General features: G+C 38.8%; 1 protein-coding gene across 1 annotated transcript; it reads left to right on the top strand.

Moving 5' to 3' along the window:
• The first annotated feature begins 4,266 nt into the window (after positions 1 to 4,266).
• FGB (fibrinogen beta chain) lies at positions 4,267 to 12,039 on the top strand. Its single transcript, XM_005500845.3, has 8 exons — positions 4,267 to 4,424; positions 5,987 to 6,190; positions 7,868 to 8,051; positions 8,628 to 8,855; positions 9,473 to 9,586; positions 10,133 to 10,255; positions 10,441 to 10,726; positions 11,568 to 12,039. The coding sequence occupies exons 1-8, from the start codon at positions 4,350 to 4,352 to the stop codon at positions 11,794 to 11,796; spliced, it is 1,443 nt and encodes a 480-aa protein (XP_005500902.2). The 5' UTR covers positions 4,267 to 4,349; the 3' UTR covers positions 11,797 to 12,039.
• Positions 12,040 to 12,543: the final 504 nt, after the last annotated feature.

The raw sequence follows: 12,543 nt of genomic DNA, 5'->3' as shown, positions 1-12,543 counted from the left end.
CTGATTTGGGCTAAAAATAATCCAGTGCAACATCTGTTGGTTTGAACCTGTCCTCTCTGTTAGCCACAGGATGGCATTAGCCTGGGATTATTTCTGACAGACGAGTTGCCTGCTTGACATAATTACAATCTCTTATTTTTTTCTGGAGATGATGGATCGTTTCTGGCAGCTGTACTGGTGGTTTATATTTAGTTATTTGAGACATAGTGATAACTAGAAATATGCTCCAGGTGGCTTCCACTCCCAGTTCCTGATCTGGGGTTGAGGTGGGGCTGAGATGGCCATTACTTCATGCCACTAATGGCAGAGGCACATTGCCAGCTTGGTTTCAAGCCTAGCCAGCCAGCCACATTTAACATGAGGACCTATTTCAGTAGTCCCACTGCTGATGCTGGGGATCCCTGTTCGGTTTCAGAGCCTCCAGTAAAGGTTAGCACAGCACCTTGAGCAGGAGCATCATCTGTCCTTGCTTAACTTGCAAGCTAGAGTGCAAACTCCACAGGGCAGTGTGTCAAAATGGGGCAAATCTGTTGCGTCCTCCCAAGCTAGTGAGGTTAGACTGAAGATACACAAGATTTTAAAAGTGGTATTGGAGGCAAGGGATTTCAAGCTTTTCTTTTTTTTTTCTTTTAAGTTTACACACAGCATAATGTGTGTCCAGTGACTGACTGGTTGAGTGACTGGTCCATTTGATGTGTGGAAATGGTTTAAGGGCTAATCTCTAGCAACATATAAAGTATCGTGATACAGTTGATTTCTGTTGTCTGTTGAAAGAAATCAGACTTTTTAATTGCCTTTTTAAAGGAATGCAAATTTGAAATATGGATGTTCATGGCAGTCTAGGAAAAAAATTCTTCATTTATATTGTGTAAGAAAATGTCACTCTTATGTGCTGTTTAATACTATTATTAGTAGTGTTCACCCTGGACCTGTAGTTCTCATTTTTTTACAAGTAAACATTCCCATCAGAAATTTATGATCTCAGTTAACTTCTTGGTGTCCTTGTAATGCTTTAGAAAATCAGAGGACAAATTAACCTCTGTAATGATTTCATTTTTTAAAAAAGATTTTGTCTAAGGTGAAATTTAGTCCCAGCACTTCAATAAATCATTTCAGCAGTATCAGTTAGCATATGCACTTTATTAACTTGTTTTGTTATATGCAGCTGCTCAATGCCTTCTTGCATGTTAGCTACATCTACGATTCTGGAAATAACAAACTATGTAATTTTCTATTTATCGTTATAAAGAAGGTGACTGGTATGTTGCATGTGCTTTTAGTACTGTTTGAAGGCTAAAGTGAACAGCTCCACTTGTTGACATTTAAGAACTTACTTGCTCCCAGAACAAGAAGATAGCATTAATTCTCATTTATGAGAAACCTTTGCAGTAATATTTTTTACCAGTAAAAGGAAGAAATGAGGATGTTCATCTCACCAGAGGTCAACATTTAAGTTTACAGTATTTTTTTCATAGTAGGACACTACTACACCACTAGTTGTTTAAAAGGACATTTCAAAATCAACTGCTATTTTAAAATTTAATTTAGTAAACACTGTAGGTTGTTGTGGCCCGAGGAGGTTCTGTTCCCCCACCCTAAGACTGCCTTGGGGGCACATTCAGCTCTGAAGATCTGTGATCCAGTGACCGTGACTTGTCTGACAAGGGTTTGTGTAAAGAGGTTGCACCACTGGCACGCAGGTCGACACAACAAACACAGGGGCCAGCAAGCAAATAGTCATTCTTAAAAACACACACATCCACCTCTGCCCGTAAGTGCCTTTCAGTACAAAAATACTGTACAAAGGGATGTCCTGGAACACAATCCCGTCCATGTTGTATTATTACAGTTCCAAATAGCAGGTGCACTGTGGTGTCACCACCACGTCAAGTCCTGGAACAGCTTCTCATTAACCATATGAGTTGGAGGAGGGACTATGAAGGAAAAAAGATGAGCTGCACTGTTTTGAAGAGAAAGCTTCATTGGTAGCATTTCTAAAAGAAATTTAAGCCATGGTTTTCATTGTTCATAACGCTTCATTCAGTTCTTAGAAATTGTCAGCCTAACTGTAATGGTTGCAGGCACAAGAGAAAGATCACATCTCATAACCAGCATGCTAACTAATGTAGATTAAGTTCTGCTGCCAAAATGTTTTTCTATATACATATACGTTTGCAGTTCCAGATTTGGACTGTTTGTTTGCTTGTCTGTCTCTTTTCTGATAAAACTCCCCTGACAAAACCTTTGCAGCGTAGACAAGGCCTCACTTTCCAGACGAGTGGTTGCACAGTCCCTGTCCTGGGGCATCCGCTCATTTGACATGAAGCCACAAACCTGCTGTGATATGACATACATGTGTTGTTTCTGGTAAGTTCCCAGGGAGACACAACCACCGAACTCTCCTGGGGAAGCCAATTGAGAGTATTGGAGCTGGGAGGGTCAAAGGCTGAGTTTCAAAGGGGAAATCCCATCTGCAGGCAGATGAAGCCTGGGGGTCTCCCATGCTGGGACTCTGCAGCAGATTCAATGGCCCCCACACCAACTGCCATCGTCCAGTCCTTGACACGCTCTGCACAAACACAGTCACTGCTTCTTCATACATGGTGAAGAGTATTTAGTGTCTGAAGAAGGACACCGTAAGTTACTGCAGAACATAGTGGTGGCTTCAGAATGGATTTAGGACAAATAATTTACACTTAATTAAGATTTACTTGGACTGAGCCAGGATAATTTAAGGGTAAATTCCTATCTCAGGACTAGTGAGACCTTGTTTTAGTTCCACTGTACCGTGAGCTACCTGTAAACCCTGGGTAGGGGTTCAGCATCACTATGTCACTTCATTATATGTAAGATGAGGGTGACCAAACTTCCATCATAGGTACATGGGAGGAAAACGGGATTTAAGGTAGGGAGGTGCCCAGAATCAGTGAACACATCTTGACTAGCATCTTTAAGTGGAAATAACATGTTAACAATGTCAGTTTTGGCCATAGGCAGATTTCTTTAATGACTGTAGTGAGAAGTTTGTGTTCTTCCAAATCCTATAGTATCGGTGGTGTCCTCATGTAAGGAGTCAAATCTAGTGAAGAGCTCCATGAGACATGCTGATTTCACTCCAAGCTGTTTAATAATTAAATCAGGCAGGTTAAACAGTTTGCATATTTCGGGAATCGCCATTTAGTTTACAAGAAGTCTGACAACAGCACAAATACAGGAAAAAGGGCCTAAACCAAGCAATTTTAGCTGTTCCCATCTCTGTTTATCACAAAATCTCCCACTCCATCCACCTGGTCTTTGAAATGGAACTTCAGCCCATGGTTTGCATCTCTTCGTGTCTTCAGACATTGACATGACTGACTTCAGAATAGTGTGCTAACCCTCAGCACATTTTATTTAATTCAGGATATTATGATAATTTATAACGCACAAGAAAATCAAAGGTCATGCAGACACTGAAATGTTAAAACTCTGCTAATATGAGAGCCATATTCTTCTAAAGCATCAGAAAGCATGTTTGAGTACTCCACTGTGATTAGAAATAACTTCATGCCATATTGTTTTAAAATATTTAAATAATGTTCATGACACATACACTTGGTATTTTAAAAAGGAAACCAGCAAATTAATATGTAAAATCTAGTTATTTTGATCCAATGGCATTTTCATATTTCTAAAGTAAGGGAATGATTTTATGCTTACAATATTAATCTGATCTTTAATTAGAGCTAAACAATGTTTTCACTAAATTATTAATATAATGAGCATACTTATTCTTTTTTTTATCTTGTATTTAAAGAGACCCAAAGGCTCACATACCTATCCAGGCACCATCAGGAGTATTTAGAAGAATGTAGCAATCTGTATTATTTGAGTTTAAATAAAATTTAATATATTTCTGAAACACTGAAATTTTCAGCATGGAGGAAAAAAAAAAAAGAGATGTCACAGACTGTGACATCTGGTGATGTTTCTTTTCTTTGGCTGTTCACTTTTTCAGCTGTTTTAGAAGACTTGTGATTTTTGAGAAAATAGTAAGCTTGTGTAATCTGAGCAGGAGGTACTTCTAAGGATTAAACATCTATTTGATGCCAGCATCAACAGAGGTCTCTGGGACATGTAGATAAGAGTTGTCCAGAGAAATTGCTCAACAACAAATGTATGCAGGCATGCAGGAAAGAGAAAGGTTGACTATTAACAGAGATAGAGTGATTGCTCAGAAGGGTTGGTCCTATCCCTGTCAAGCTGGGAAATGAGGATTGTCGCCTATATATATCAGAACAGAGAGGACTTCTCCCTGTCAGAGCTGCTGGTGGGAGAAGGTCACTGAGCTGCTTCAGCAAGCCAGCACCATGAAACTGCTCCTGCTGCTCCTGCTCTGCGTTTCCTATGTTAAATCCCAAGGCATTACTGACTATGATGATGAGGTTGTAATACTGATCATAATTAATAATGACAATAATAATTATAATAATAATAGTGGTAGTAGTAAATACTATTAATTTTATTTAATTGTATGCATGACTTACTTGTGACTTAGCTAAGGTAGAAGCTATGATCCAGTGCATGTTCTTTTTCTACTTGAGATGTTCAGAGAAATAACCTTTGTGTTATTTCTTCATTGTGTGTAAGTGCTCAATAGTTATTTGCTGTGTTTGGATGTATTTTCTTCCTGTTTCTTTTATTTCTCTGTAGACAATGATGAATGTGTGATGGTAAGATTAGTTATCTAGCTGAATTTATTTAAGGATATTAATTTAGCTATGTTGACATATGATGTTACAGACAACTAATTTGTCGGGTGCAAAGGAGTAAAAGTGTACAGTTGATTGTGTCAAAGGCAGTAAAATTTTTTCTACAGATTCAACAATCATTGAAAAAAATAACTGCCAGTTCATATAGCTTTACATTCAAAATGAAGAGGTAACAATTGTTGAACAAAAAGGCAAGCAATGAGGATCAATCTAAAATAACAATTTAACCTATATTTAGTTTTGTTTAAGCCAAATGTTTTAACACAAAATACAATTTAGAATCTCAGTTTTTCATATTTTGAAAATCCCTGCAAAAATGAAATGGGTCAGGGTGATCAGAAATGAGATTATTTTCTGTTATACAATCTGAGTATTTGTGTCTGTACATTGACTACTGCTAAGACTATGATGCTAAATCATTTTGAGCAATTTTGTGATTTGTATGCTGCCTACTTTTGAAACTACTTGAAGCCTCTCATCCTGGATCCTTACAAACGTTTGTTATTCATAGCTAAGTTGGAGTGGGATAGGAGATGATAGAAGATTTTTATTCAGTAGTTCAAACAATTATTAATTCAGATGGTTTCATTTCAACGAGTACTTAGAGACCAGGCCTGTTTTCCTTGCTCAGCCTAAGACTTTCCTGTTTCTGGAAGTAATGGGGAATGTATGCATCAGAGGAAGCTCTAAAAACCTACCCTGAGATGTTATTGAATGCTTTCTGAATTCTGTCTGTTAATAGCTGTGGCCTGAGACATGGTGATGCATTTGACTGTGGTCTGATTTTCTGAGACATTACAAATTTTCCTGTAGCCCAATGAAATATTGGGATGCTGATAACATGATGCTGAATATTCTTCTTCGCCCCAAGAATGTCTAATGACTTTTTTTGTATCATACTGCTTCAAGATTCATGGTGTTCAGTGGTGCTGAACTATATAAACGTTGTTCCTTTGTCAGAATGAACTATTGAAATATTGTTTTGCTTTCATGTGAGGGCTTTTTAGTTTGTCTGTATCTAGGTAGAGGGAATGTGACTAGTCTTACAAGGGAGGTCATAGCAGTGACTTTTATATAGCATAATATTTCCATTTTTGCTTCCTTCATTCCATTCCATGGCTTTCCACACTGTGTAAAATACTAATGAGTACTGAACAGATGCCTCTACCCTGTGCATCACATTTTTCAATAGCAATCCCCCATTCAGAGAGTTTCCTCTCCCCCTGGCTTTGCAGGATGAGAGCCCTCAGCCCGGGGCTCGAGGCCACCGACCCGTGGACAAAAGGCGGGAACCGACCCCCACGCTCCGACCTGTAGCACCTCCCATCAGTGGAAGCGGGTACCAGCCCCGGCCCCCAAAGCGGGTGAAGCCAGGTGACAAGAAAGAACGTATCGTCTACCCCGACGCTGGTGGCTGCAAGCATCCTCTGGATGAGCTGGTGGGTGTCTGATGCAGCTGATAACACACTGTCCTTTTCTTCTAGTGTACCCAAAATGGAATTTTCTTTGCCAAATAAGGGATGGTCATTCATTTAAAGCGGTGCAACTTTGCTTCTTTTTACTTGAGTTTAGTAGGACTGCATTCAGAAGAGTAATGCCACACAGTCTGTGGGATTGGTCACAGTCAGACAGCCTACAGTGAAGATGGAGAGATGAGATTTGAACCATAAGTGAGGAAAGGAAGAATCTGTGGCTTAGCCTGCGCTTTCCCTGCTGCTTTGCATAGGCAACTACAAAGAAGGACAGAAAAAACCTCTGCAAAAGCACTGGCTTGAATTTCAGATAATCTCAAGGAGCCCTAGGCATAAAAAAAAAAAAAAAACAAAACAAACACCAGCTCCTGTGTCTGTCTTAAAACTTGTTTCAGTCTGTAATTATAGTCTACCGTCAGTAACTGCCTCAGCTCTTGCGGAAGAGTGTGCATGTACGGTGAGATCTAGCATGCTCCTCACTGCCCTGCAGTGGTCCATCATACTGTCCCTGCTGTGCTCTCTGCCAGAAAATGCAAGCTGCGATGGTGTGTAGAGGCATCTCAGGGTCTGAGAGCAAATTTGAGTGTGGAGTTTTCTGACAAATGAAGTCTACTAAAGCTTAATGAATGCATGATTGTGATAGAGACCCACTGCTGCATGGGTATTTTGAGTCTCACAGGACTCCAGAATTTCACAACTCTGTTTAAAACACTGTTGTCCTTTATGGCACAGTGCTTGTTGCAGAAGCACTGCTGCTCAGCTTCTCAAGATCATAATTTTTTATTGAAAAGCTGTTGGTCATTTCATATGAGAGATATGTACAACAAGGCATAGAGAACGTGGTTGATTCTCTGGGGCTGATGAAGGAGGAAAGGGGCAGATATAAACATGCATAGGCACCAGGTAGTTCCTGACAGACTTTAATTGTAGTTCGGGTAGCTTAACACCATGGACATGGACATTTAACAGTGCAGAAAATTGAAAAGCAGAGGGCCAAGAAAGTGTGAAGAGGGAGAGCATTTCCCAAGTGCAGAGAGAAATCCCATCAGAGTTCCAGACCCGAGCGGACGGAGGAAGAAATGCAGCCGACTCAATATGAGTGATAAAGCATACTTCAACTTTATTGCCCGAGATAGCGTGCATTTATACCAAATACCATAATTATGCATACTTGTCTCTATCTAATAGGCTAAGCACATTTACTTACTCCACCTACTTGGGTTTAGCTAGCTATGCGCATCCCACATTCTTCTGACTCTTATCTCTTCAAAAATATCCTGACCCTGCCTTAGTTAGTACTTTTCCGTTCCCCCCTTTTCCCACGGCCTAATAGACAAGCTAACTAAGGCCTACTTATGTCAACTAAAATGGGCTCTGCTCGTACAGTTGCTTGGTGGACTCATGTCTGTGCTCCTTGAGCCAATCCCCGACACCCAAGAGCTTCAACAAAAGAGCTCCTTCCTGCCCTTCAGACTACAGCTTCTTCTTTGAAGTTGAATGTCTTGAGTCCTTATCTGGATGCCTAAACATTTGGTCTCACGTTACTGACTATTCAGTGTGTTCAGAGGTATGGTCATTCACTGGTGGGATTAGGAAGTTTTTATCTGGGCTTTTACTCACAGCCCTTTTTATCTTTTTTTTAAGGGAGTGCTGTGTCCAACTGGATGTGAGCTGCAAACTACACTGGTAAAACAGGAAAAAAATGTGAAAGCTGTTGTTCGTGATCTGAAGGACAAAGTGAGCAAATTGTCTGAAACCTCTACAACTTTCTATGAATACGTCACTATTCTAGATGATAAGCTGGTAAAGAGGCAAAAACAAAGAAAAGGTATGCTATTTCTATTAATTATTGTTGTAAACAGTAGGACAGTTCTATTTGCATTGCTACTGTTATTTGTTAGTGGGACTTCTTAAAAAAAAATAAAAATTAAAAATACAGTGGAATACCTAGCAAAGTGGTGTTCCATGACCATGTCATGTTAAATCTTAAAAAAAAAATCTTTTCAAAAAGGCAAAGGAGTTGATCTCATACTAAGGCAAGATTCATATGAAGCCTCTAAACATAAGGGCTGTGTGTTCTCCCCTTACCTGCTTTCTTGTGTCCATCCAATCCCTTTATACCCACCTCCTGGCTTGGCACCGTGGCTCCCTGGAATGAAGGTCATTGTGGAGTGTAGCACCACTGACATATCTACTAGGTAGCAAAGAAGTAACTATACACATGTAACACTTTCCTGAGAATCTCTGCATAGGTTTTGCACATTGTGGAAAGATAAGCAAAATCGTTCCTCTCCACTAAGGAAAGAGGGGGCTTCCCAAATTGTGCTTACAGATTGCTCTTCATTATTTAATAGCTGCAAAATGTGTTGAAAACTAATCTGCTTTTTATCTCTTTGCTTTCTAGACAATGATGATATACTTTCTCAGTACAACACAGAAGTGGAATTGCATTATAATTATATAAAGGATAATCTGGACAATAACATCCCATCTAGTCTCAGGGTCCTTCGTGCAGTTGTGGATTCGTTACACAAAAAGATACAAAAACTGGAAAATGCCATTGCAACCCAGATGGACTACTGCCGTTCCCCATGTGTTGTTTCCTGTAATATTCCAGTGGTTTCAGGCAAAGGTATCCATTTAACTACAAAGATATCTCTTCTCCCATTTATATCATTGTGCAAATTGATAGATGCTTCGTTCAGTTGGTGTCAACATTCCTCTGAAGTCCATGTCTTTGATTAGGGTAGCAGAAAAGATGGAATGTGGTCCTAAAAAAAAAAAAGTATTTTATGGATGCCTGTACTAGTCAGATCAAAGATCCTCTTACCCAGTATCAATCTTCATTAGTAGTCAGCACCATTTTAAAGAAATACGTACTTCAGGGTCTTTGTAAGGTGGAGGTGGTACATTTTTGAACTAGCATAGTTGTACCCTTGATTTTTTCAATCAAGAAAGGTTCTTCTTTCACAGACTTGTTTAGTTCAAAAAGTAATGGGAAAATACGCAGTCTCCCATCACTCAGGTTGAACTTCTAGAAATTCCTATATGCAAAAATAGAACAATGCACTGTTCGTTCTTCCTTGGTTCTTTCACATGATGTATCACAGGAATCAAAATGAAAGTAGAGTTTTATATATTTATGTATACAAATATATATATAAAATTGTTCCCTTATGAAACTGAAGGATAAGATTGTTGAAGAAGTTCAGCACTCTTTCAGTAAGTGTCTTTGGTTTATTTTTGCAGAATGTGAGGATATTATCAGAAAGGGAGGTGAGGTATCTGAAATGTACCTCATCCAGCCAGATCCTTTCGGCAGACCATACAGAGTATACTGTGACATGGAAACAGATAATGGAGGTTAGTGTGAAATAACTATGTTGTTAATATATTAATTTAGATGCTACAACAAAACGTAATTTTCATTTTGTACAAATTAATATGGAGTTGTAACTTTAGTAATTACTTGAGAATTAAGTCTGACTTATTCATAGAAGTCTCATTGGTCATCTTCAGATGCACAGTAGGGTACTTCTACAATGACAACGGAAATAAATTGCTGGGATGGGCTGGTAAATAAAAACATACTTTACTATGACTAGAATGGACAGTGTATGGTTGGGCAAGGAGGGCCTGGCTCATTTCTCTACCCCACTACTATGCACTTGACAAAAGACCAGGGCAGTCCTTCAAGTTCTGCTTTTTCCACCTTTCCTTATGAAGCAAGGAGCTACTTGACGGTGAGCAAAAATGACAAGGCTGAGCTCATAAGCAGTGAAAACACAGACCTGCTGCAAGAAAGCCATATGCTTGGTTTGTCTTGACATGAAGATAGAAGGGCTGTATCTTGACATTTCATGCTCCTTCCTTAATTGCTATTTAATCTAATTACTGTCACTCCCACAGGCTGGACTTTGATTCAGAACCGCCAGGATGGCAGTGTCAATTTTGGAAGAGTATGGGATCAATACAAAAAAGGATTTGGAAATGTTGCGAAGAGTGGAGGGAAGAACTACTGTGATACACCGGGTAAAACACTGAGCATGAAACATTAAGAGCTCTTCTTACTGAGACTGTTTTCTTGTATTTCTTGAAACTCTTTGATTTTTTAAAATTAATTGATCCACTTTGGCAGACCTATAGGCAAATCATAAAGTTACCTTGAAGTATATTTTGAAGTATATTTCACAGAGCTCTCACTTGTTGCTTCTCAGGTGAATATTGGCTTGGAAATGACAAGATCAGCCAGCTTACTAAAATAGGGCCCACTGAAGTTTTAATTGAAATGGAGGACTGGAATGGTGATAAAGTGTCGGCTCATTATGGAGGTTTCACCATACAGAACGAAGGAAACAAGTATCAGCTTTCAGTTAGTAACTACAAAGGCACTGCAGGCAATGCGCTAATGGAAGGAGCTTCGCAGCTGCATGGAGAAAACAGGACAATGACAATTCACAATGGCATGTACTTCAGTACTTATGACAGAGACAATGATGGATGGTACGTACTTGCATTAGATGTTTAGTGCTAGAGTTAGGTTAGGTTATGGTTGGAGTGGATGATCCTGAGGTCTCTTGCAACCGAAATGATTCTATGATTTTTAAAAAACTAATTATCAGGCTGCATGTCTCTGCTTAAAACAGAACTGAATATACAATATTTCTTGGTCTTTCTGTTAGCTTTCACAGCAGTTCATAGTATCTTAAAATACATTTTCTCCCTGCAAGTTACCAGCCAAATATCCTTCTCATTTCCTTGGTGTAGCCAAAGGCAGAATTGGCATAGCCAAGGGCAAATAAAACTATATGCTAGGTACTCACTTCTGTAAGACATGGGTCATGATGAAAGAGAAAAGGCAGCATGTCCTATTTAAAAAAAATAAAGTTCTGCCTACTTAGAAGACAGCTCAGTTCTAAAGTACATAATTTATCTCTAAACTGCATGCTGTGCCTTTACCTTAATACTTGATCACACATTCATGAATAAAGGAATCATTTAGATTGGGGAAGACATACATTTATCATTGTTTTATATCTTTAAATTGCATTTATATTGCAATCATCATTATGAACTTCAAGTAATTGTAATTATCAATTGATAAACTAAAATGACATTCCTAAAGAGATGCAGCTAAACTTTTACTTGTTTTTCTTAGCTGCTTCACCTTCCAAGTGCCCTGTGTAGCACACACTTCTGATGGTCAATCTTTTACAGAAAGATCAGAGAGGATTTTAAAAGTTTATTATGGTTTGAAAATTCCAGTACTGGGGCAGGTCTAGGTACTCTGTTGATCTACTTACTGTTCATCTGTCACTACTAACACTTCTTTTTCCCTCATCAGGGTAACTTCAGATCCAAGAAAACAGTGCTCCAAAGAAGATGGTGGTGGATGGTGGTACAACCGCTGCCACTCAGCCAACCCCAATGGCAGATACTACTGGGGAGGGACCTACAGCTGGGATATGGCCAAACATGGTACAGATGATGGTGTCGTATGGATGAACTGGAAGGGATCATGGTATTCAATGAAGAAGATGAGCATGAAAATCAGGCCATACTTCCCACATTAACTATTATTGAAATGTACAGAATCAGGGATTTTCTTTTAATATTTGTACATGGTTATCTTTTTAGGCCCAGTATTTAGGCTTGTGTTTGCATATGAGAACCAAATATGCATTTACAAGCATATTATGACCTGAAGTGAAAAGCTACGTCAACTCTAAATCAAAATCCAGCCGATGAAAATAACCCACAAGTGTATTTTGTTCAATTTTTCTTTTGTTCATGAGACAGAAGTCACAAGTATAGAGTAACACTGATAAAAAGAAAACCAAACAAACAAAGAAAACCCCAAATTCACTCTTTTACAAAGGATTTCTATACCACATTTGAAGAGGGAGAGGATTATTTTTAAATGTTTTCTAAAATTAAATAAAAATTAAATAAAGCCTTAAAACTAAAGTTTTTTTCATGTGATTTCTAAATATTTATGCATTATCCAGGGAGAAGCAAACACATTCCACCAAATAAGGGATGGTCTTTTTCTTTTGTGTCAAAAAAGTATGGTAACTACCTGTGTAATAGTTGAGAAGGAATAAAGTGAAAATATAGTATCTAACAAATGGGCAGAATATCAGTGAGTTTAAATCCTGTATGCTGTGTAAAATACACCCTTTCCTGGGACCTGGCTCACACACTGTGCCTCATAATATCCCTTCCACCATCCCACATCCTTTTATCATATAATAACATACAGTATTAGAAGGCCTGGTTGGTATATCTTTCACACAGTCACAGTTGTGGGACTAAAGCAA

Source organism: Columba livia, chromosome 4 (assembly GCF_036013475.1).
Source record: "Columba livia isolate bColLiv1 breed racing homer chromosome 4, bColLiv1.pat.W.v2, whole genome shotgun sequence".
Lineage (NCBI taxonomy): Eukaryota > Metazoa > Chordata > Aves > Columbiformes > Columbidae > Columba > Columba livia.
This window is presented reverse-complemented; position numbering and strand designations above follow the sequence as displayed.

Excerpts from the sequence above, each read along its gene's own strand:
- FGB (XM_005500845.3), top strand. The coding sequence starts at position 4,350 with ATGAAACTGCTCCTGCTGCTCCTGCTCTGCGTTTCCTATGTTAAATCC. Across the intron at positions 6,191-7,867 it reads AGCATCCTCTGGATGAGCTG|GGAGTGCTGTGTCCAACTGG; the intron begins GTGGGTGTCTGA and ends CTTTTTTTTAAG. Across the intron at positions 10,256-10,440 it reads GAACTACTGTGATACACCGG|GTGAATATTGGCTTGGAAAT; the intron begins GTAAAACACTGA and ends GTTGCTTCTCAG.